This window comes from Periophthalmus magnuspinnatus, chromosome 8 (assembly GCF_009829125.3).
Source record: "Periophthalmus magnuspinnatus isolate fPerMag1 chromosome 8, fPerMag1.2.pri, whole genome shotgun sequence".
Taxonomy (NCBI): domain Eukaryota; kingdom Metazoa; phylum Chordata; class Actinopteri; order Gobiiformes; family Gobiidae; genus Periophthalmus; species Periophthalmus magnuspinnatus.
In genome coordinates this window covers 14778825-14801529 of record NC_047133.1, presented here as the reverse complement: position 1 = coordinate 14801529, position 22705 = coordinate 14778825, and the positions used below count along the sequence as shown (strand labels likewise).

Here is a 22705-nt window from a genome sequence, read left to right as displayed (position 1 = left end):
TGTGCAAAGCTGGTGGAGACATACTCCAAAAGACTTGCAGCTGTAACTGCAGCAAAAGGCAAATCCACAAAGTATTGACTTAGGGGGGCTGAATATTTTTGCACGCTGCACTTTTCAGTTTAGTTTTTTTTAATCTGCAAATGATGTATAATTTTCTTTCTACTTCACACTTATGTACCATTTTGTGTTACTTATTCACATAAAATGCAAATTAAAAAAATATTTAAATTTCTGGTGGTGACTTGACAAAATTTGAAAAAGTTCCTGAGGGGTGAATAGTTTTGTAAGCCACTGTGGCATATGAGTGTGAACAGATGTGACCCTGCTTTTCTAATGTATGTTTGTCATTCTGTTATTGTAAAAGAAAATTTCAATTCTTAAAACTTTTTTCCAGTTGGCAGAATAGAATTTTTCTTTTACTATGGATCATACCTGGATGACTGAGGGATTACACAGACATCATCATTCTGGTACAAAAACTCAAAGCTCACATTTCATTTTAATTTAGCTCTGTCTTTGTGAAGCCTGCTTCTTTTTTGTCAATGTTGTACGAGGATATATTTTTTGAAAGAATAGTCCAAAAAGGATTTGCTGGCGGAAGAGGAAGCTGGACAGACCTGACAGGCCCAAGTGTACTGTGAGGGCCTCGGATTTGGAGGGTCTCCAAATCCAAGGCCATGGTTCCTGACTGGAAAAAGGTGGTTTACCCTTTTTGAGGGGGTGGGGAATCTCTGCCTCAAGTGAAGGAGTTCAAGTATCTCAGGGTTTTGTTCATGAGTGAGGGAAGGATGGAGTGTGAGATTGAGGCAGACCAGTGCAGCGTCTGCAGTGGTGCGATCACTGTATTGGTCTGTTGTGAAAATGAAGAAGCTGAGCCAAAAGGAGAAGTGCTCGATTTACAATCTATGTTCCTACCCTCACCTATGGTCATGAGCTCTGGGTAATGACCAAAAGGACAAGATCGCGGATACAAGCGGCCGAAATGGGTTTCGGGCACACCCTTAGAGATAGAGTGAGGAGCTCGGTCACACGGGAAGAGGTCAGAGTTGAGCCTCTGCTCCACGTCGAGAGGAGCCAGCTGAGGGGAATGCCTCCCTGAGGAGGTGTTCCAGGCATGTCCCACCGGCAGGAGGCCCTGGGGGAGACCCAGGAGGGACTATGTCTCTCAGCTGGCCTGGGGTCAGCCGGCCTTGAGGTCCCACCAGAGGAACTGGAGGATGTGTCCGGGGTGAGGGAAGTCTGGGAGTCCCTGCTTAGACTGCTTCCCCGCGACCAGGTTCCGGATAAGCGGAAGAAGATGGATGGATTTTTGGGGTCTTCTGGGTAGGACGTTTGGGTTCTGTGTTACGTTAAGGTAAATAACCTTTCTGATAATGCTTTTTTGTATAAAATTTAAATCTTTATAAATAAAATGTAATAATAATAATAATAATACTCAAAGCTCAGAGGCCTGCGCTGGCCTAGACACCATGGAGTCTAACTCCTGGAACAAAGATGGTGGGGTAAAGGGGCTGACCACAGCACTAGCCCATGAAAAGCTGCACATTAGGCCAATATATACCATTACAAATCTTGCTAAAAACAAGCAGACACCACCAGGCTATCACAGTGAGATTTTTCAAGGTAATTTTGAGCAAAACATGTAATTGAAAAAAGGCTACATAGAAAATTTTATGGCATACTGTGAAACATTCCCGACGAAGGAAAAAAGTAGGTAGCACACCTTTCACCAGAAAAGGTACATAGTCCTCCTTTAAATTGTTAAAAGTCACATTTGTTCTTAATTAGAGAGAAATCAAACACAATTTTAAATTGTGATTTACCAATACCAGGAAAAGTTTTATGGGCCAGTCCAAGCCAACCTAATTATTTGCTGCCCTGTAAAACCAGTAACTACAATTATGAACTCCACCAAAACAGCTCCACCAACAGATCTTCATGGGGACTTATGCAGGAATGTTAAAAGAAAATGTGTCACTGTAAAAGAGCTCCGGAGTGCACGTGCTCAGGTGCACGAGCCCGCTGTGAGCACTGTTTGGGCTGAACTTTGGCTCACATTTCATCACTTCATGTAGTGACGCGCACGCACCAGCACAGTTCTGTGTCACACGCTTCTTCGGGGCAAATGCGGTCCCGAGAGGTTCGCGCGTAAAGGGCGTGCAGAGGGATGGGCGGAGGTCCGAGAGGAACAGGAGCGGACTCCTCTGCCTCACGCTGAGCCCATTCCTGAGAGAGCTTGTGCCTCTGCAGGATGAATTCGCTTGTGAAGTGGGGCGTAGGGCTACTTGTGCTCTTCTCCGTGCTCCTCAACCTCGCTCTGATCGTGAGTTACTCCCGCAGGACGCCCCAGTGCGCGTCCCGGAGCAAACATGAGCCGCGGGGGAAACATGACGAGCGCAGCCACGTTTTTGCGGACCTGAGCCGGGACGAGTACACGCAGGTCCAGGAGTACATGCTCCGACAGAAGGACCTGAACATCTCCACGCGCCAGAGCACAAGACCGGACGAGAACTTTCTTTTCCTCATTGACCTGCGCGTGCCACGAAAGTCAGAGATCCTGGAGTACCTGGACGCGCGCGGCCCTGTCCCGCACAGAAAGGCAACAGTAGTGGTCTTCTACGGCACCAAGGGCTACATTAAAGAGTATGAGGTGGGGCCGCTGCCCAACCCCAGCTCCCACCGCGACGTGACGCGTGAGCGCTACGGCGTGGATCTGCCGCTGAGCGCGCGCACTGTCACCATTGGAGAGTACATCCTTATTTTCCAGTTTCTCGAAAAGAATGTGTTCCTGCCGCTGTCCAGTCTCCTGTATGAGAGCTTTGGCCTGGACGAGGAGCACAAAGCCAATGCGTTCGAACAGATGCCGCGTGGGATACGCGCAGGGGAGCGCAAGACTTGGATCTCATTCTTCCGTGACCTGAGCGGCATGTACATCCAGCCCGTGGGCTTTGAGGTGCTCGTGGACCACCTCAGCACCAACACATCACAGTGGCGTGTGGAGCGAGTGCTTTATAACGGTCAGTACTTTCCGTCAGTGGACGCGCTGCAGGACGCATACAGCGCGGGCACCGTGAAGAAGATCGTGAAGGCGCCGTGGGAGGACTATGGCTCCCTGAAGCCCCGGACACGACCCCTGCAGGTCGGACCACAGCTCGTGAGCCCCGAGGGCGCGCGCTACAGCGTGAGCCATAACCACGTCCTGTACATGGACTGGAGTTTTGCCTTTGGGCTCAGCTCGCTCACGGGCATGCGCGTGTTCGACGTGCGCTTCAGGAACGAGCGCATCCTTTACGAGCTGAGCGTGCAGGAGGCTATGTCCGTGTACGGCTCAGTGACCCCCGGGCTGGGCATGACCAAGTTTCTAGACTCCAGTATTGGCATCGGGCGATTCGCACACGAGCTCGTGCGTGGCGTGGATTGTCCATATGATGCGACATACGTGGACACGTACAGGTACATTGACGTCTCACGGCCCTTGCGTTCTCGGAACTCTATTTGTATCTTTGAGCTGTACCTGGGCCAGCCGCTGCGGAGGCACTTTGCGGACTTCTTCCACAACAGTTACGGGGGAATGGCGAACAGCGCGCTCATTTTCAGGACCATCACGGCCATCGGGAACTACGACTACATGTGGGACTTCATCTTCTACCAAACCGGCGCAGTGGAGGCCAAAGTGCACGCCACGGGATACATCTCCTCGTCTTTCCTCGTGCAGGGCAGTCTCAAACACGGGCACCAGGTGGCACCAAACGTGCTCGGCAACGTGCATACACACTTCATCAGCTTCAAAGTGGACCTGGACATAGCAGGTGAGACTCTCACTTCATTACCATTATTATGTGACTTTACTCCTTTTAGTCATGAAAATGTAACAACACGTAGAGCTATAACATAGCATTTTGTGGTACTGAAGTGTACAGCAGTAGGCAACTGACCAATTATGGCCAGCAGCCTCTGAGACAGATCCAAGTTGTGGCTCTGTTCCCCTGGTACAGCCTCAGGTGCAGGGGTTACATAGATCATTATGTTGTATTTTGGAAGGTTATAACTGTATAGCATACAAAAGCACAGCAGGCTATCTTATTTAGGTCTGAAATGGAGAGAAAACCCAAAATCACTCTATAGTGGGGAAAAAAAAAAACAGTTTAAATTGTCTATCTGTCTAACCCAGTGGTTCTCAAATAGTGGGGCGCGCCCCCCTGGGGCACAGCACAGAGCAGGAGAGAGCGAACAGATCGTGACACAGGGCAGTGAACAAGAAACACTTTTGCTAAAGAGACACTATGGAAAACATTTTAACAGGGATGAAAAGAAAGGCGGATATAGACGGAGGTAAAGTCACCCGAAAAATAAGACGAGGAAGTCTGATGAAGCGTATTTAGCACTTGGCTTCACCGTGACTCCGGTGGGACACGAGGACAGACCGGTGTCTGCTGTGGCAGCGGACAGTATGAAGCCAAATAAGTTAAGACACCTCTTTACACCTCAGTCACGCTGATAAGACGCTGGAGTTTTTTCAGCGTAAACGTGCTGAATATTAACAACAATCATCCCGCTTTGTAAATGTCACTTAAAGCAGCAGGGGGGGGGAGCACTGGTCTAACCCATGTGTCACTTTGCATAAATATTAGGCTTCCAGCACATCCCAAATTCCACTTAAAACCACTTAAATCCATAATAATCTCTAAATAATTTCATCTGACTGAACACTCATGACAACACTCAGGGGCTACGTAAGAGTACTCTCTCCAGGCTTCAGGCACTGCCCTCACAGGAAAACTAACTGTAACACGCTACTGTGTGCAACAAGGTCTGATCACGAAGGGCAGACTGTTTTCACACTGACACAGTCAGGTCGACAAAGAGCTTTCGATCCAAGAGAATTACATGAACAAATTCATCCACCTTGGGCCAACCTTCACAGTTTTATGGTGAAAGTTTAGTGCTTGGAATTGAATAATAAAAAAACAACAACACTGACAACAAGGAGCAGGAAAGAGAGAGAAAATCGCCTTTTGGCACAGCAGTGTCCAGGCAGTGGCTTTTGTGGTGGCTTCTCTGGGAAAGTCCAGTCCCGAAGCTCCCCATTTCAGTGTTATTACACAAGTGACTTGAATTCTAGTGGGAACGAAATTGGCAGTTTTTTTGGGTTTTTTTCCCCAATGGAATGAAATTGGCAGTTTTTGAAGGCAGTGGGTTATCAGTAGCAGTGCAAGAGTAAAATATGTACACAATATGTCATGTCATCTGTACTTTTGATGAACTATATTAAAGTGAGTAAACACAGAATCATCTTTTTTGCTACTTAACTCTGTATGTAGTGTTTTAATAGTGTTACAACACATTAGAAGGTATTTTGCCAATTTTAGCGGAAACTAGGTAAATATGTAGCTTTGTGTTCAAAACATTTATAATTGAGTTTGTGCTGCCTCCAGTGGTCTCATTACACTGGGCTACAAAAAAACATTTTTGAAAGTTGTCTGTGTTTTTTCAACTGAATTAGGACCATTTAGCACCGCTGAATCCAAAAATGATATCCATTTTTCTCAGTCAGATCAGGTTTTTATGCTAATTTGATTTAGAAAAATCCTTAGCTTAGACTGCTGCCCCCACGACCCGGGGGCATCCAAAAAATATTTTAGGAGATAAAAAATAGTTTTCTAACAGAATGTATTAATTAAATGTTACGTTATGTTAATTGATAAAGGTAAGTACATGTAAATTGGAACGTTATGTTATCATTGTGCAAAATTCAGGACATGAACTTCTGTTTCTATGAACCCCTTGAATGCTCAGCAGCAGGGATGTCTCAGCCATCATGACTGCATCCCAGCGTCCCTGATACCTGGTCTCCATCTCTTTTATGTCCTGATGGAATCTCTCCACCTGCTCATCACTCAGTGATCCCAGATTCTCAGGAAACCTAAACATTTAGCTCCTTTTGGGAAAAAGGATGTGGAGCATCATCATTAAAACCACACTGGAGGAATCTTTGTCACTGATGTCAGGAACTTCTACAAAGACAGGTCCTGGAATTTCATCACAGTGAGCTACAGGACGACGTGCTGATTCACGGTCAGGATACTTGAGGCTGCTTCGGCTCTTTCTGTTGATCCCAGTCACATCAATAGCCCAGAAGTAGCTATTGATGTCGGCTCCCTCCAAACCATGGGAATTCCAAACTTCAGACAACTCTTCTTGCCTTTAGTCCACTGACGCAGATACTCGGTGCATGACATGCATACCATGTGTGGCGCCCAAGCTTCATCTTGGTCACCAAGTTTAATACCAAAATAAGCATGGTAAGCACGCTTTATGAAACTTGTGACTTGATTCCTGTTAGGAACATTGGTGTATTCACTGCAGATGTAGCAGAATATGTCAGGCTTATTTTTGCAAGATCTTCTAGTTGAAGCCATTTCATTCTCTTGTAATATAAAAAAAACAATTAGTCATAAGTTGGCACATGCAAAATCTTCACAATTTGTTTATAGCGAGAAATATAACAGAATTTTGCATCATATGACGTGAAAATACTCATACATGTAAACAAAATCGTCCAAAAACAAATATGTAGCTTAGTTCAGAACATTGACCTGATTGAGCAAAACCAATGTGATTTTTGGATTCAGCACATCAAAATTATCCTAAATCAGCTAAAAAACCTTAGACAATAAATTTAGTGTTGACCAGCTTTATTTATTCATTGAACAAATGTAGTTTAGCGCACCATCAAGTGGATGAGCAAACATGGTCTCAACCACACACATTTAGATTCTCTGTCTAAATTGTACAGTATCTTTGCTATTATGATTTAATATTTGCATCAGAAGTAATACAACAATTAAGTCAACATATTAAGACCATATTTTACTCGATCTGCCACTGAAATAATTAATATGCTGGATCAGCTGAGTTATCACCACTATGCCACCAAAAAGAAGCCCAACACTAGAGGAGTTCTAGGAAATAAAAGCTTCCCTGGATTATCTGGCTTCACAGACGACGACTGTCAGTAAGCAGGAGACACAGCTCCTGACTCTGCTGGAGCTGGTAAACAAACTGCGAATGTAGTGCGAAGAAAAGGACTGGTGCATTAAGGATTTGGAGAGGCGAGTGGACAAGCTGAACGACATGATCATCACCGGGATTAAAATCAAGCGGTGCTCATACATGCGCACGGTGGCCACGGAGACGGTCAGCGATCAGCCCAGTGAGGAGGAGATGCGCTCAGTGGAGTAACAAGTGGCTTCCTACCTCCAAAGCAGGGAATAGAGTTGGATCTGGAGCACATCGAGGCCTGTCACCCACTGCCCTCAAAGAACAACAAACAACCAGCCGTGATAATGCGGTTTGTGAATCGGAAAAACAAAACGACTCTGCTAAAACAAGGATGTAAACTGAAAGAAACTCATGTTTTCATAAATGAACACTTAACAAAAAGAAGTGCTGACATAGCAAAAAAGGCCAGACAACTGAAAAAGCTGCAAAAGATCCAACACGCCTGGGTAACAACCTGTAAGATTTTTATTAAACTAAACGAGACAAAAGTATTGCTGATGAGAAAGAAAGAAGAACTGGACAAATACAACTGATATTAATACATCTACATCATCAAACAGCAATGAACTGGACACACTACAAAGAATCCTCCATTACAAACAAATGGAACTGGAAACTTTTAAATACATAGAGTCCAACACACTCAATCTATCTGAGACTGACCCAGACAACAATTTTCTCTCCACTTTTGTTACAAACTGTAATGATCCTACTCAAGAACAATACAACAGTAACATAAACTTTGAGGGGAAACTGTCAATAATACATTTTAATAGTAGGAGCATGTATAGTCAGAGTATAGTCATTTCAAGTATCTCCAACAATCCCTTTCAGTATCATTGCTATTATGGAAACATGGTTTAACAAAGACAGAGATATACAATTTGTCTAGATGATTATGAACTAAGATATATGAACAGAGAAATTAAAATGAGAGGTGAGGTTCCCTTATTTATCCATAAATAAATATCATTGGGCATATTAACCCATCTGTCACTTTGAATAGATGAAACAATGGAAGTTGTGTGTATTGTAAGAATGTTTGTTTCTGGTGTGAGTGTCAAAGAGGACAAAGAGACTGATAGGTCAGAACGGTTCCACACAGGCAGGTAAAGAGAACAATTAAGAAGCAATGGACTCTCAGGAAAGGATAGAAGAGAGTCCTGAGATGTGCATGTTGACAGCTTTTCAAGAAACTTTAGGCACAGTTGAACAAGGTGAGTGTTTTACAACCCTCTCAAAGTGGGGGTTACACATTCCTGAGATGTGGCTTTAACCAAAATGACCAGAACATAGGTGTTATCTTATTGTTCTCAGTCCTTGTAATCTCCCACGCTGGTCTGCATAGCGTCTTGGTGATCCCCCACGCCATCCATGTCCACAGTTGGGCACGTGTTATTTACCTTAGCGTTAGTAAATCAAGATATCAGTTTGGTGTAGAAAATACCTCACAGTATCGTTCACTTGGCTCAAACATTGAAGCTTTTGCTGAGTGGATGGAGAAATTGTTTTATCCTGTTAATCATAAACTGTTATTTATCTGTGGTAACTTCAACATAACAAAAGAATATTAAATGCTTATAAAATCAAATAAAAAATCTGTATAAATTGTTTATCAAACTAAAAACTGAACAAACTTACAAGACATGTAAAAATAAATTAACAGATATAATTAGAACTGGCAAATAGTTATATTATTAAAGAATACTATATGAAAATAAAAACAATATAAAGAGAATCTGGGACATACTAAATGGTGAAATCAAACAGGGATCAACAAACTCCATGTATCCCAGTTATTTAGATGATATAAATGGGGATAATCACAACATGAAGAATATAGTTAATGGTTTTAATTTTATTTATTTATTTATTTTTGTAAATATTGGCCCAGAACTGTCTGCTGTAATCCCAGACCAAGCTCAAATTCATTGTAGAGAAACAATAATAAGGAACTCTTTTCTCTCAGCAACCAACAAACAAAAAGTCAAATATGCTGTTCAAAAATGTAAAAATATGATATCGGTTAAAAAGACATAGATAACATTGTAAAACCTCTAACCCAGATGTGTAATTTATCTCTTCAGCCCGGTTGTTTCCCAAGCAAAATGAAAATTGCAGCAGTGATACCACTATTCAAAAATGGAAATAAACAATTTCACGAATTATAGACCAATTTCACTGTTGCCTCAGTTCTCCAAAATTCTCCCAAAAAAATACTCATATCTCAGCTAGAAATATTTGTTGAAAAACATCAAATAATAAATGACAGTGAATACAGTGAATACCACTACCATGGCAATAATTGAAGCAGTAGAAGAAATCACCAATGCACTGGACCAAAAGAAGCTGTTGGTATCTTTATTGATCTAAAAAACACATTCATTAAAACTAATTCTCTTTGCTGATGACATTTACATTTTTATAGTAGTTTATATTATAATAGATTGTAGACACTGTGAATGTGAAACTAATTCAAATAAAACAATGGATGACACGAGCAGTGCGGATCATTCACATGGCTGGTTTCAAAGATCATACTCACTATCTTTTCATCCAATCCAAATTATTAAAATTTCCCAACCTTGTAAAATTTTATACTGTAATTATTAGCCTTCAATAAGTTATTACCATATAATGTGCAAAAGTGTTTTGCTCTCAAAGAACAATTTGAGAGGCTATCGAAATGTTCAAATCACAAAAGTTTTTGTGTGACTGTATGTGGGGTGAAAGTGTGGAATGCTCTGGATTTAAAACTAAAGCAATGCCAAAGTATTCATAAATTTAAGCTTTTATACAAAGATATGGTCTGAATACAGGGAGAGGCCAGTTTATATATATATATATATATATATATATATATATATATATATATATATATATATATATATATATATATATATATATATATATATATATATATATATATATATATATATATGATATGTATATATGGTATGTAGGTGTGCATAGATATGTATATGTCTGTATATGTGTGTTGGTATATATGTATTTTAAGATAGGGGGGTGGGACTTGACAAGTTTTCTTCTTCCCACTCCTTGTCGAGCTTGTATAAGAACAGATTGTGAGATGTGTTTTAGGTGTACCCGTGCTTTAAATAAATAAATAAATTAAATGAATGAATATGCCACTAAAACACTTAACTGAAAGAGGGAGCTCCCCGTTGTCCCCCTGTTGTTCTCAGTGAAGACACCAACAAAAGACCAGTGCCAGTGCATTTGATAATGCTATGGAAAAAGCTGCTTTTCCATCTTGTGATGAGGTGAATTAGACCAATGTCAAACTCAGCAACACTTCTGCCTTGGTCTGCCCGGTTGAGCCTTGATCTGTCTCGAACAGCTTTTCTCTGTCACCAGGGGGCAGCAACGAGCTCTGTTCACTCAAGTTCGTTGTCATGGAGATAAGTTCTTTTGTGTGATGGCCCCTGTGTTATTTGGGGTGAATGATGCACTGTTCATTTGAGCAAGAACAGACCCAACAGTGAAGTAAACAAAACTAAATCTAGTGCCAGGGGGTCACTCCACAGAGTGCAGGAGCATGTGAAAACACCCACAACACAGCACTGAATACAACTGCTGCAAGAACAGTCATGAGGAACGGAGCAGAGCAAAGAAAGTATATGACTGGTATGATATTTCATCCCGCCCATTCATTTGTTATGGGCATGTATTTGGAAAGTGCCATCTGTGGTGACCTGTAGACCAGTGATCAACTTAATTCAAGTTTTTTTGTTTGTTTGTTTGTTTGTTTTTCCATTCTTGGTATTTTTTTTTTTTGTTATCTTGTTCTTTCTGAAATTCCCAGTTTGTCTTCAGAGAATCTGATGTGTCTTTTTAAACACTCTTGTGAGGTACAGTGGAAACAAAAGGGATGTGAAGCTGTAAGGTCTAAACAATCATTATTATAATAATACAACACATTAAATGAGATGAGTATTGTATTCCAGGAGGGAAGAACATGTTCCAGACCAAAGACATGGAGTACAAGAACGTGTCTCTGCCCTGGATGCCCGAGCACCACGCCATGATCCCTCATCTGGTGGAGAAGACTCTGCTCACTGAACAGGTACTCTCTGAACAGTACTCTATCAACAGGTACTCTCTGAACAGTACTCTATCAACAGGTACTCTCTGAACAGATACTCACTGAACAGACCTGTCTGAATAGTTACTCTCTGAATGGGAGCATACTTATGTTCTCACAGCCCAAAGGTCCGATAGATGTATGTTATTTTAAATTGTGAAAATACATCTTTGTTATATATATACAAGTGTGATATCACCCACCGAGGGTACATTTAAGGGATTTAAGACTCAGGGGTCACAATTAAATTTACAATTTAAAGACACACAGGTAAGATCCTGAATTAAAAGATGACGTGAAAAACAATTAAAATTATTGTATTATTTATTTAAAGTTGAAATGAAAATTCTTGTATATGGTTAAAATAAAATAAAGTTAAACAACAACTGAGTTTAGAAAAGTATATGTATTTATAACTAAATTTTAAGTAAAAGTTAAAGAGGTAGAAAAGCAGATTTTTTTTAACAAAAACAACTATAAGTGGATTAAGTGGAATTATCAGCCAAAGTAGGCCTAAGAGTTAATTGGCAGTTTAAAATGACCAAAGAAACAGAATAATCCAGCTGGGACCAGTGGACTAAATCACATGTAAAGGTGAAGGAACCTCACCTGCCTAGTCCAACCACGAGGAGGCACCCTGCATCGCTCAAACAGAACAAAAAGGTTAATTGTATGACCGACCCAGCTAGTTAAAATCTGTTTGCAAAATCACAGCAAAACAACTACGGCAAAACAGAGCAAATCTAGCAGACCAGAACAAAAGAAAATAAAACTCCAAAGCAAAACAGATACTAAACAAAACAGATGCAAAACAAAACAGCAGCAGGTTTAGCCTGCAAGAACAAAGTCTGTTAAAAAGGCTCACCTTTATTTGTTACATCTTTTTTTAATGGCAACCTAACTTACCACCCTTTAATGACAAGCAGGAACTAAACCAGCCCTCTGTGGCAGATCTACCCTGGGTTGGACTCCCCCAAACCATCGGCAGCACAGAAGAGGACCACTAATGGAAATAGATCATTTACATTAACTTACAATTTAACCATTTATAAAGAGCGTTTTTCCTACCTTGCAATCAACACAAAACGTAAAGCTCAACAGCAGACAGTGCAGCAGCAGCAAAGAGGCCATATTGGGGGCCTTATTCGCCAAATGCACAGTTTGAAGTACCCTTCAAAATACCCGGTCGAAAATGTGTACTCCTCAGTGTGGCCCCCATCTTGCCAAAATGGGACAGGCATAAGACATAAAGTGGAGTATTGCAGTTTAATGATTCAGTATTTTGGCCACGTTTAATTTGATATGTGATTTGTTTATCTTATTATTCTTATTATTGCAATAATAATTTTTTATGATAATAATGTATTATTCTTCTTATTGCCTGGAAATAACTGCACATTCCTTTAATCAATGTAACTTTTTTTGTTTCCCCAAACCATCCCAGAAGAATGTACTGCAAAATAAACCAGTGTGCCAGTGCTTTTAATCATCAAACACACGGCCTGTACAGATCTTTATTCAGATATAACTGTTTTATGTAGAAACAGTTTCATGTTGGACTGTTGTAGGTGACGTAAACCAATAAGAAATTTTTAACACAACTGTGCACTTTTCCCAGTGTAGTGTTGACCTGTGCTTCTCTGCACACAGGAGGCTGCTCTGCGACATGGCACTAAGATTCCTCGATACCTACACATCGCCAGTAACCAGACCAACCGCTGGGGCCACTCCCGCTCCTACAGGCTGCAGGTGTACAGCTTCGCCGGGGACCACCTCCCTGAGAGCCAGCCCGAGGAGAGAGCCATGTCCTGGGCCAGGTCAGTGCACTGGCTACACTTACTGGAGGCTAAAGCTTGTGTTCATATTCTAGAGTTTGATGAGAAGGACTAATATTTCTCACAATATCTTTATTCTGGTAAACAGCAGAATAATACAATTCAGATTAATTCAGATTTCTTAAATTTTTAGACAAGTGCTTCACCTCCTACGCACCTGTCGCCCAGTCGGGTGTGCGGAGTTTACACAGAAACGAGGACCATACATATACATACAGTTGTCCCTCGCTATACCATGGTTCGCCTTTCGCGGCATCACTGTTTCGCACATTTTTTTGGGTGCAATTTTACATGCTTTTTTTTTACAGTATATGAATGTGCATGTGTTCTGCGTCCTGAGTGGCTGAGGGACGTGCCGTGTTTTTTAAAATTTTGAAAATACATCGTTGTTATATATATACAAGTGTGATATCACACTTGTATGATATCACACTTAAAGAATGCGTTCAGCCAAATTTACATAAATGTTCACTTGCAGTGTGACTCTGAAGTGCTGAAACATTTGCTGACAGCGATGACATTCATGACAGTGAGGAGCAGAACGATGCGGACCCCAGGACAGTACGAGTACTTTTCACACAGTGCCAAGCCCATTTAATGTCAGCAAGAGCTGTTTTGACAAATTTCAGAAAAGCTTTGGACTCAAAAGTAATTCTGTGCAAAGAGAGGACGCCTCTGCGGATACCGCTGGAGCAGAGGCACGTGAACAACACATTTAAAGCGATCGTCGAGGAAGGGGGGATTAAGCCAGAGACAAATGAGAGGAAATGTTAATGCCTGTCTGAGAAAAGTGTATAAAGTGTGTGATGAGGGGTTTTACAGCCTTAAAACATATATAATAATTGTAAAATGTACTTCATGGATTTATCCTATTTTGGCCTATTTTTAGAATGTAACCCCTGTGATAAACCAGGGACCACTATATGTATATGTATATGTATATGTATATGTATGTATATATATATGTATGTATATATATATGTGTGTGTGTGTGTGTGTGCGTGTGTGTGTGGGGGTGTGGGGGTGTGTGTGTGTGTGTGTGTGTGTGTATATATATATATATATATATATATATATATATACACACACACACCCCCACACACCCACACACACACCCACCCCCCCACACCCACCCCCCCACACTCTATATATATTTTATAGACTGTTAAAATCAAAGGTCCAGGAGTGTTGGTTTTCAATCTAATAGCATGGTGCACCATCACCAATCATCTCTTTTCTGCTGATAAATTTATTTGCTTGGTAAATGCAAGTATGGCTTAATTAGTCAGTTTCAGGGACTGTTAGTGGGACAATATGAGCGAGAGAGAGAGAGAGGTCAGGGCAGCCCCGAGCAGCTCTCTTAACTCATATGCTGGTTCAAACATAAAAAGATGCCATTCCAGCCTGTGTCCACATCAACGGTCATCTAAAGTGACAACTCAGCCTGCTCCCACGGCACAACAGAAGTGCAAAATAGATGTCACTGTAGACCAGTTTATATGTCACTTCATAAAGGTTTCATGAGTTTACATTATGCTTTGTCAGGTACAAAGTGTCTATCACCAAACACAAGGACCAGGAGCAGACCAGCAGCAGCCTCTATAGTCAGAACAACATATGGAGTCCAGCGGTGGACTTCAGCACCTTCATCCAGGACAACGAGAGCATCCACAACCAGGTGTGTGAGGTGTAAAGAATTAAAGAGTATAAAGGGGAGGAGGTGCGGGGTCTGGAGGACTAAAGGGGAGGGTGAGGGTGAGGAGAGACGGGGTCTGGACAAATGTAGATTAGCTTGACTCCTCCCTGCAGGTGTTTGTCTGATTGAACCTCTCTTGACATCAGAGACGTGTATTTTATACCTGATGTCACTGAACCCAAATCCCTGTATCATCATTCTCCCTGCGGGGGTGTGTCAGCAGTATGAAGAGTAATGGGCTGCGGGTACAACCTTGACAAGAGACAGTATTGAGCATTATCGGTAACAATGGTACAATATACTATTAAAAACTGTATATTGTTTTGTATCTCTCCAGGACCTGGTTGCCTGGGTGACGGCTGGTTTCCTCCACATCCCTCATTCGGAGGACATTCCTAACACTGTTACCGTGGGAAACGGAGGCGGAGTCCTGTTGCGGCCCCATAACTACTTTGACAATGACCCGTCCATTGACTCTCCTGACAGCGTGTACCTGGGCCCGGGCACAGAGAGCAGCTGTGAGAGCAACCGCATGGCCTGTCTCGCCCAAGAGAGCTGTGCCCCGGGATTAGAACCATTCACCTACCACGGCTTTGAAAGCGTCATGAACTTTAAGGAGGAATAGAATGTGTGGACATGACCAAAAATGTGAACTATATCATTTTATATCGTTATTTATGTAAATTTTAAAAAAGGGAATCACCAGAACCAAGCACATAGATTAGAAGTACTGTCACATTGTATGCTGTCCAGAGATGGCCTTTAAGCATACAGGGAATGAATATAACTTCTAGGCACAACCATGTCTTAGTAACCCTCAATTTACACCAAGGCAGTGACAGTCTAATTAATATGAGCACTGCAGTCACAGCTTGTTGCAAAGCACTGTCCCTCTCGTCAACTTTTGAATAGTTTTAAAATGCAGTTCATCTGACCAATAATGAATGTGTAAGCATTATAAAACATTTTTGTGTTTAAATGCAAGAATATGCAGAGGCCAGGATTGCACAAGCAGCTCTGTTGCCTCTGGTGTAAATTGATGCTTTTAAAAATATGTATACAGTGCTGTGAAAAAGTATTTGTCCCCTCACCGATTTCTTATATTTTCTGCACCTTTGTCACTCTTAGCTATTTCAGATCAAGCAAGCTTAAATATTACACAAAGATAACTCACAATTAAAAACAAAATGCAGTTTTAAGTGCCAATTTTATTTATTAAGGGAAAAAAGCCATCTGAACCTACATGGCCGATGTGAAAAAGCAATTGCCCCTAAACCTAATAACTGGTTTAATCACCCTTAGCAGCAACAGCTGCAGTCAAGCGTTTACGATAACTGGCAATGAGTCTTTCACATCACTGTGGAGGAATTTTGGCCGTTCTTTGCAGAATTGTTTTAAATCAGCCACATTGGAGGGTTTCCGAGCATGAACTACCTTTTTAAGATCATGCCACAGCATCTCTAATGGGTTCAGGTCTGGACTTTGACTAGACCACTCCAAACCCCAAATTTTATTTTATTTTTTAAGCCATTCAGAAGTGGACTTGCTGGTGTGCTTTGGATCATTGTCCTGCTGCAGAACCCAAGTGTGCTTCAGCTTGAGGTCACAAACAGATGGGCAGATATTCTCCTTCAAGAATTGTTGGTAAAGAGCAGAGTTCATGGTTCCTTCAATCACAGCAAGCCGTCCAGGTCCTGAAGCAGCAAAGCCCAAACCATGACACTACCACCACCATGTTTCACTGTTGGCATGATGTTCTTTTTATCAAATGCTGTGTTCATTTTACACCAGATGTAACATCATTTCATCAGTCCGCATAATATTTTCCCAAAAGTTTTGGGGATCATCAAGATGTTTTTTGGCCAATATGAAATGAGCCTTTACGTTTTTTGTCAGCAGTAACATTTGACTTGGAACTCTGCTATACATGCCATTTTTGCCTAGTCTCTTTCTTATGGTTGAGTCATGAACACTGACCTTTACTGAGGCAAGTGAGGCCTGCAGTTATTTAGATGTTGTTCTGGATTCCTTTGTGACCTCTTGTCGTTGCTGTGCTCTTGAGGTAATTTTTATAGGCCGGCTACTCCTGAGAAGGTTCACCATTGAACTGTGCTTTCTTCATTTGTGAATAATGGCTCTCATCGTGGTTCGCTGGAGTCCCAAAGATTTAAAAATGGCTTTGTAACCTTTTCCAGACAGAGACATGTCAATTACTTTTCTTCTCATCTGATCCTGAATTTCTTTGGGTCACGGCATAATGTCTTGGGTTCAATATGGCCTACTTCACCTTGTCACACAGGTTCTATTTAAGTGATCTCTTGAATTGAAAGGTCTGGGAGCATCAGGCCTGGGTTTGGCTATGAAACTGAACTCGGTGTTCCAGAATAAAATCATTAATCACATATTATTCACAAGGGGGGGCATATTATAACAAGGGGGGCAGTTACTTTTTCACACAGGATCATGTAGGTTTGGATACTATTTTTCTCTTAAAAAAATAAAATCAACACAGAAAAACAGCATTTTATGTTTACTTGGGTTATCTTTGTTTAATATTTAAATTTGCTTGATGATCTGAAACAGTTAAGTGTGACACACAAGTAAGAAAACAGGAAGGGGCTCATACTTTTTCACAGCTCTGTATATGCAAGGCACATTTTTACTGGTTGCTGCAGCTCCAGATGTAAGTTCTGGGTAAAGTAACGGGCTTTAGAGGGCTAGTCCTGCAAAGTCCACACAGAAAGGCTGAGCGCTGGAATTGATATCAGGGTGTTTTTGTGTGACATATGAGCACTGTCCAAAAAAACAAAACAAAAAAAGAACATATATATATATATATATACAGGGAGACTTTGAGCTTACTGATGCGCTGAAACTATGGACCTGTTTTGTCAGTAATCCTTCACATGATGATTGAAATAAGTATCTACCCATGAATACTGTTACTGACAGGTCTATCACTGAGTCTGGAGTATGGAGATCGGCCAAGGTATATGAGAGTGACAAGATGCTGTGAGCTGTGAAACTGAAATGAGGTGTGAAACTGAGCTGAGATACACTGAAATGAATACTCTTGTTTCTTCTTAAGGGCACTGTAGTCTAACAGATCTTTTTCTGTGTTAAAAATGTGAACAAAAGAACTAGTTAATTTTAAATGATTGCAACAACTAGCATGCACGTCCTGATTCTTGGACAGGAAAGCACACGTTAATCAGATGTAGACAGCTGACTCATTTTGACTCGAAGAACTGCTTGGGGGCAAAAAAATTTTGCTCAAATACATGGAAAAATTCAGGTATAGTGCCTTTAAAGAGGGAGTTTTATGCAAAATATTTTTTGGCGCTTTCTACCATGTTGATCCCTCATCAAAAGCAATGCCTGAAGAGGTTTTAGATGTTTCAGAATTGTATTGCTCTGTCCCAGGCCCATCCAAATGCTCCTTGCGGTTAGCTGTAAGATTTTTGCAATGCTCCGCCCACAAGCCTACATCATCCATGCTCCCACACAACAGTTCGCCAAGAATTTACAAGCATGATACAAAACAATACATGACAGTTTTACAAACCTAATGCAATCTGCAGTAGTTTAATTAGTAAAATCATGGCGATTGTAATTTGATAATGCTGTGAAGGAGGAATAACTTTGACTCAGTGTCAAAAATGAAAGTGAAACATATTAAAAATGTTAATACAATGTTTTCACTGATTTTCAAAACAATAAAAGGCAACATGGTGATCTAAATATTTTATGTTAGTAGTTAATATGGTATAGATGTGAAATACCCCCTCTTTAATGAACTGTGTGAAGAACTGTGACCCTTTGAGGATACTCAAAACAAAACATGAGTATGATGACAACCAAGAACCCAACTCGACACAGAACATTAGCCCCTGTTATCAGCATAGACAAATGATAAGCTGTAGTTAAAATATGTTATACATGTAGTGGAAAGACTGATGTTGTTCTGTCCACTTAGAAGCAGTTATGGACATGTCTCATTACATATGTATTCATATGTAATATGAATATTCTTTACAACATTATGGTTCTTTTCAATCCCTGCGAAGAGCATTTTATGTACAAATCATGTTACAGTAATGTTGGCTGTGTTGCTATCATTAAAATTAAATTTTGATATTTGTCATTTGTTTACAGGGCCTTTTTCTTTTTCTTTTTTTTCTTTTTTTTTTTTTGGCTAAAAGCATTGAGGGGCTCTAAGCTTTGAACAGTTCAGAACAAGCCTTTGATGTGAATTGTCACCAAAACCAAACCCCAAGACTTGCATCATTAATCAGTGCTAGTGCAGCCTCTGCAGCTCAGTGAGTGAATTCTGGAGGTTCTGAACTTTCGTATGAGGCATGGCCTGTGCATATACTGAGAAATGAGGAAAAACTTGTATGTGTCCTCTACCTGCATGTTAAAGGGGTATTATGTAAAATCAACTTTTTACGGCTTTCTCCATTATAATCTTCCCTCATCAAGAACATGCTTTAGACGTCATTCATGCATGTTGGTAGTGATCTATCCCGGCCCCTATTCAAACCCTCCTAACGATTAGAACCTGTACAAGACTCACACAAGCCTACACCACTCATTCTCCCACTCAGCCATTTTTCGTAAATGTACAAAAACATGATACAAAACCACACACTACAACTTCACAAACCTGGTGTAATGTGGAGTAGTTTCATTAGCGGGATTCATGCTGTTTGTGTTGTGAACTCTATACCTTAATGATCCTTTTGAGTGACATCACACTGGGGGTACATGCATCTCTATTGGTGTAATGTTTGGCAATCACCATGGTGACACAATGCACACATTAAAAAGTTTTAAGATCTGAAAACTCAAGGGGAAATACTAAATGGATTTAAACAAAAAGGAGCCTGTGATCAATACGAGTGTTCATGATCCTGTTTAAGTGTTTGATTTTCAACAAGAAGTTAGAGTGACTAACTGAAAAATCTATTGGCTAATGCTAGCTAGTGTGTGACTGTAATGTGTCCGAGACTTGTTTGAGCGCACACATCAGCTCACCTGTTGGAGTTCAATCCAGTCAGCTCTTTCTGGACAGATTATGTGAAAATGCAGCTCAGATAAAGTCTAACTTGAGTAACAGAGTAGTGCTTCCTGTTAGCTTCACACCCCTTGGAAACATTGATAACATTAACTGCAAAGTATCAATAAGTAAAATAACTGAACTCAAAATGATATTCTACTAACAACAAGACTGCCATTTGCTGACAGAGGATAGATACTGCAGCAGTATGATGAAACCATACGGAGATGAGTAGATCAGCCAAAACTTACTCAAGTAAAACTAACATTACTTCAAAATTATATTACTCAAGTAGAAGTAAAAAGTAATGGTCCAAGAAATACCTCAAGTAAGAGTAAAAAGGTAAAAGGTAGGAAACTATTACTCAAGTAAAGAGTAACTGTCGGGATTTAACATCTAATTTATAATTTGAAGGCCAAAACATTAAACACAGCAGAATCTCTGGTACTTTGAAAGGAGAGACAATGAGACAAACTAATTAATATATGAGTATTCAAAAAATATTACTCAGGTGCAATAAAAACACAATTTCTTTAAAAAGTTACCCAAGTAAATGTAACTGAGAACTACCTACCTCTGGAGGTGTAGAGGATTGATAACGTGGTCACGGTGCTGCATTATAACTATGTTTTGGGTGATTCTGATATTTCAGAGATCATACTGATATTCTCTGTCTCTCGGTTTATACATTTCACTAAAACATAGTCAACATAATTGGCCCAGCAATAATTGGCCAGTAACGAAGTAACTGGTGAGGGGCATTGTTTCTGATTGGTTTCTTAGGGGTAAAAAATGATTGGCCCACTTTTATAAAATGGGCATCGCAAGAATGTCCGATGCCTATTTACTCGACAGTGCTGCCTAGAAGTGAACCCCTATGGGAGAGGAGACGAGCAAATTTTGGCACAAACTAATAAAAATCAGAACAGTGATAGAGCTCCATGAGTCAAGCCTAAAAATTAATTGAAGCACTGCTCTTTGACAAACAGGAAGTTGGCCATATTGGATCAAAACGTCATCACCCTTTCAACTATGTGTCTATAAAACATATCTAGTCCTTGATTTTTAGTACAAATGAGTTCAGATTTAACATGCCACGTCTAGAGACTTAGATTTTCAAAAGTTATCCGTTTTATTGGGATACTCCTTATGGTTTCCAGGTAGTACGACGGCAAAAAATAACTTGATGAGGCTAATTGGCCTAGAGAGATTTGAATAACTATTGCATGATGTCAGTCTGAATATCATTGGACAAACATACGAAAAGTGTACAGTATAGCACCCTATCATGGACATGAAATGTCAACATTATTCAATTTTCAACAAAACTTAGGGATTAAAGTCTATGCATGAGAAGATGCAAAAAATTGCATCATGGGTATGGGACATTTTCATGGTTGGCCAGCAGGGATGCAAAGACTCCTCATACACAAACATTAGTCTGACCGCCTTTAAATATGAATCACTTATACAATGGCTGGGACTGATAACATTGATATGTCAAACCCAGTGATCAATGCTAGAGCATCACCTGTAGGAACGCACAAATTTTGCAATGTGAAAGTTTGTCGAAAATTCTGCCCCTTATTAGATAAGACGATGAGACCCATGTCCTATTTTATACAGTTTTGCCACGCACGTCCTCCAAAGCTCCCACTGGAAGTGAACTGCACTCTGACTCAACTCACGCAATAGAAACGTTAATTCTCATAACAATATTTTACATGGTCCACACTAATTGGCTCTACAGCACCTCATTTTAAGTTACCCCAATGTGATGGGAGACAAACGTAGACATGTGCTGTCTTAGGCCAATGAAAGCTATAGGAGTGCTGGGACATATGAGGACAGCCCTAAAACATAACTGGAGCAATGCCCTATATCAAACAGGAAGTCGGCCATATTGGACACTTTGACATATGTCTATATGAAAACTATGAAGTCTTAGGCTTTTGATTCAAATATTGTTCCAAATGAAAAATTGTAACCTTTATCGTCTTATAAATGAAGGGGAAACAAATAAGGGGAAATTAAATATGAAATGTATAAAATAAAATGAGAAGTAAATGTTCTTACAGGTATTACAAGCACACCAGCGCCATCTATTGGCCAAACAAATTAACTGTAACATGTATTATCAACCGTTACATAATAAATATTTATTGAACTACATGTAGCATAGACAACAATCTGAATAAGTGTCTGATATGTTAACGTAAGATATTAACAGTTAATTAGATAACTAAAGCATAAAAAACATGCTAACCAGTTTACCCTTGATCTTACTCCAAATCACTAAATCCATTGAATTCTTCAATTTCGATGTCACTTTTGAACAACTCTACCTGCTCCAAAAGTTGAGGTTGTCAGTGTGACAATAACAAACATGTGAAATTATATATTTTAATAATTTCACATGTAAGTCAAATCTGATTATAAGTCGTACCCCAGGCCAAACTATGCAAAAAAAAGTGCGATTTATAGTTTGGGAAATACAGCAATTGTTCCAGGATTTTGGAGTGTAATAGTAATTTCACACACTTTAGAAGTCTTATTTATGCATACCTGTCAAGGTGACATTTGATCACAAGCTAATGCTACTCCTCAGACTGCTCAACACCACACCACACACAGCTCCATGCCTTTTACCAGCTACCAGTGTGGACTGTACGCACAGGAAGAGCTCACAAATAACTTAGACCTATATGAACAAAAGTATTGAACACAACAGTATTGAACACCACATGAAGGGCACAGTTGACTTGCACTAACTGACTTGAACTAAACTGCTAACATTAAACCATGTGGCACTACTGTTTTTTGTCTTTTCCTTTTGTGCACTCTGCTGAGAAGGTGATTAGCTGCAGCCTTCCATCTCTCCAGGACCCCTACGTCTCCAGGACTCGGGGCGAGCAGGTCGTATAGCAGCTGACACCTCTCACTCTGGA

At 40.6% G+C, this 22705-nt stretch overlaps 1 protein-coding gene across 1 annotated transcript; it reads left to right on the top strand.

The window, feature by feature from the left end:
- The first annotated feature begins 2183 nt into the window (after positions 1-2183).
- LOC117375096 (primary amine oxidase, liver isozyme-like) lies at positions 2184-18841 on the top strand. Its single transcript, XM_033971348.2, has 5 exons — positions 2184-3809; positions 11031-11149; positions 12818-12984; positions 14548-14680; positions 15036-18841. Exons 1-5 carry the CDS (start codon positions 2252-2254, stop codon positions 15321-15323), a joined length of 2265 nt encoding a protein of 754 aa, XP_033827239.1. The 5' UTR covers positions 2184-2251; the 3' UTR covers positions 15324-18841.
- Positions 18842-22705: the final 3864 nt, after the last annotated feature.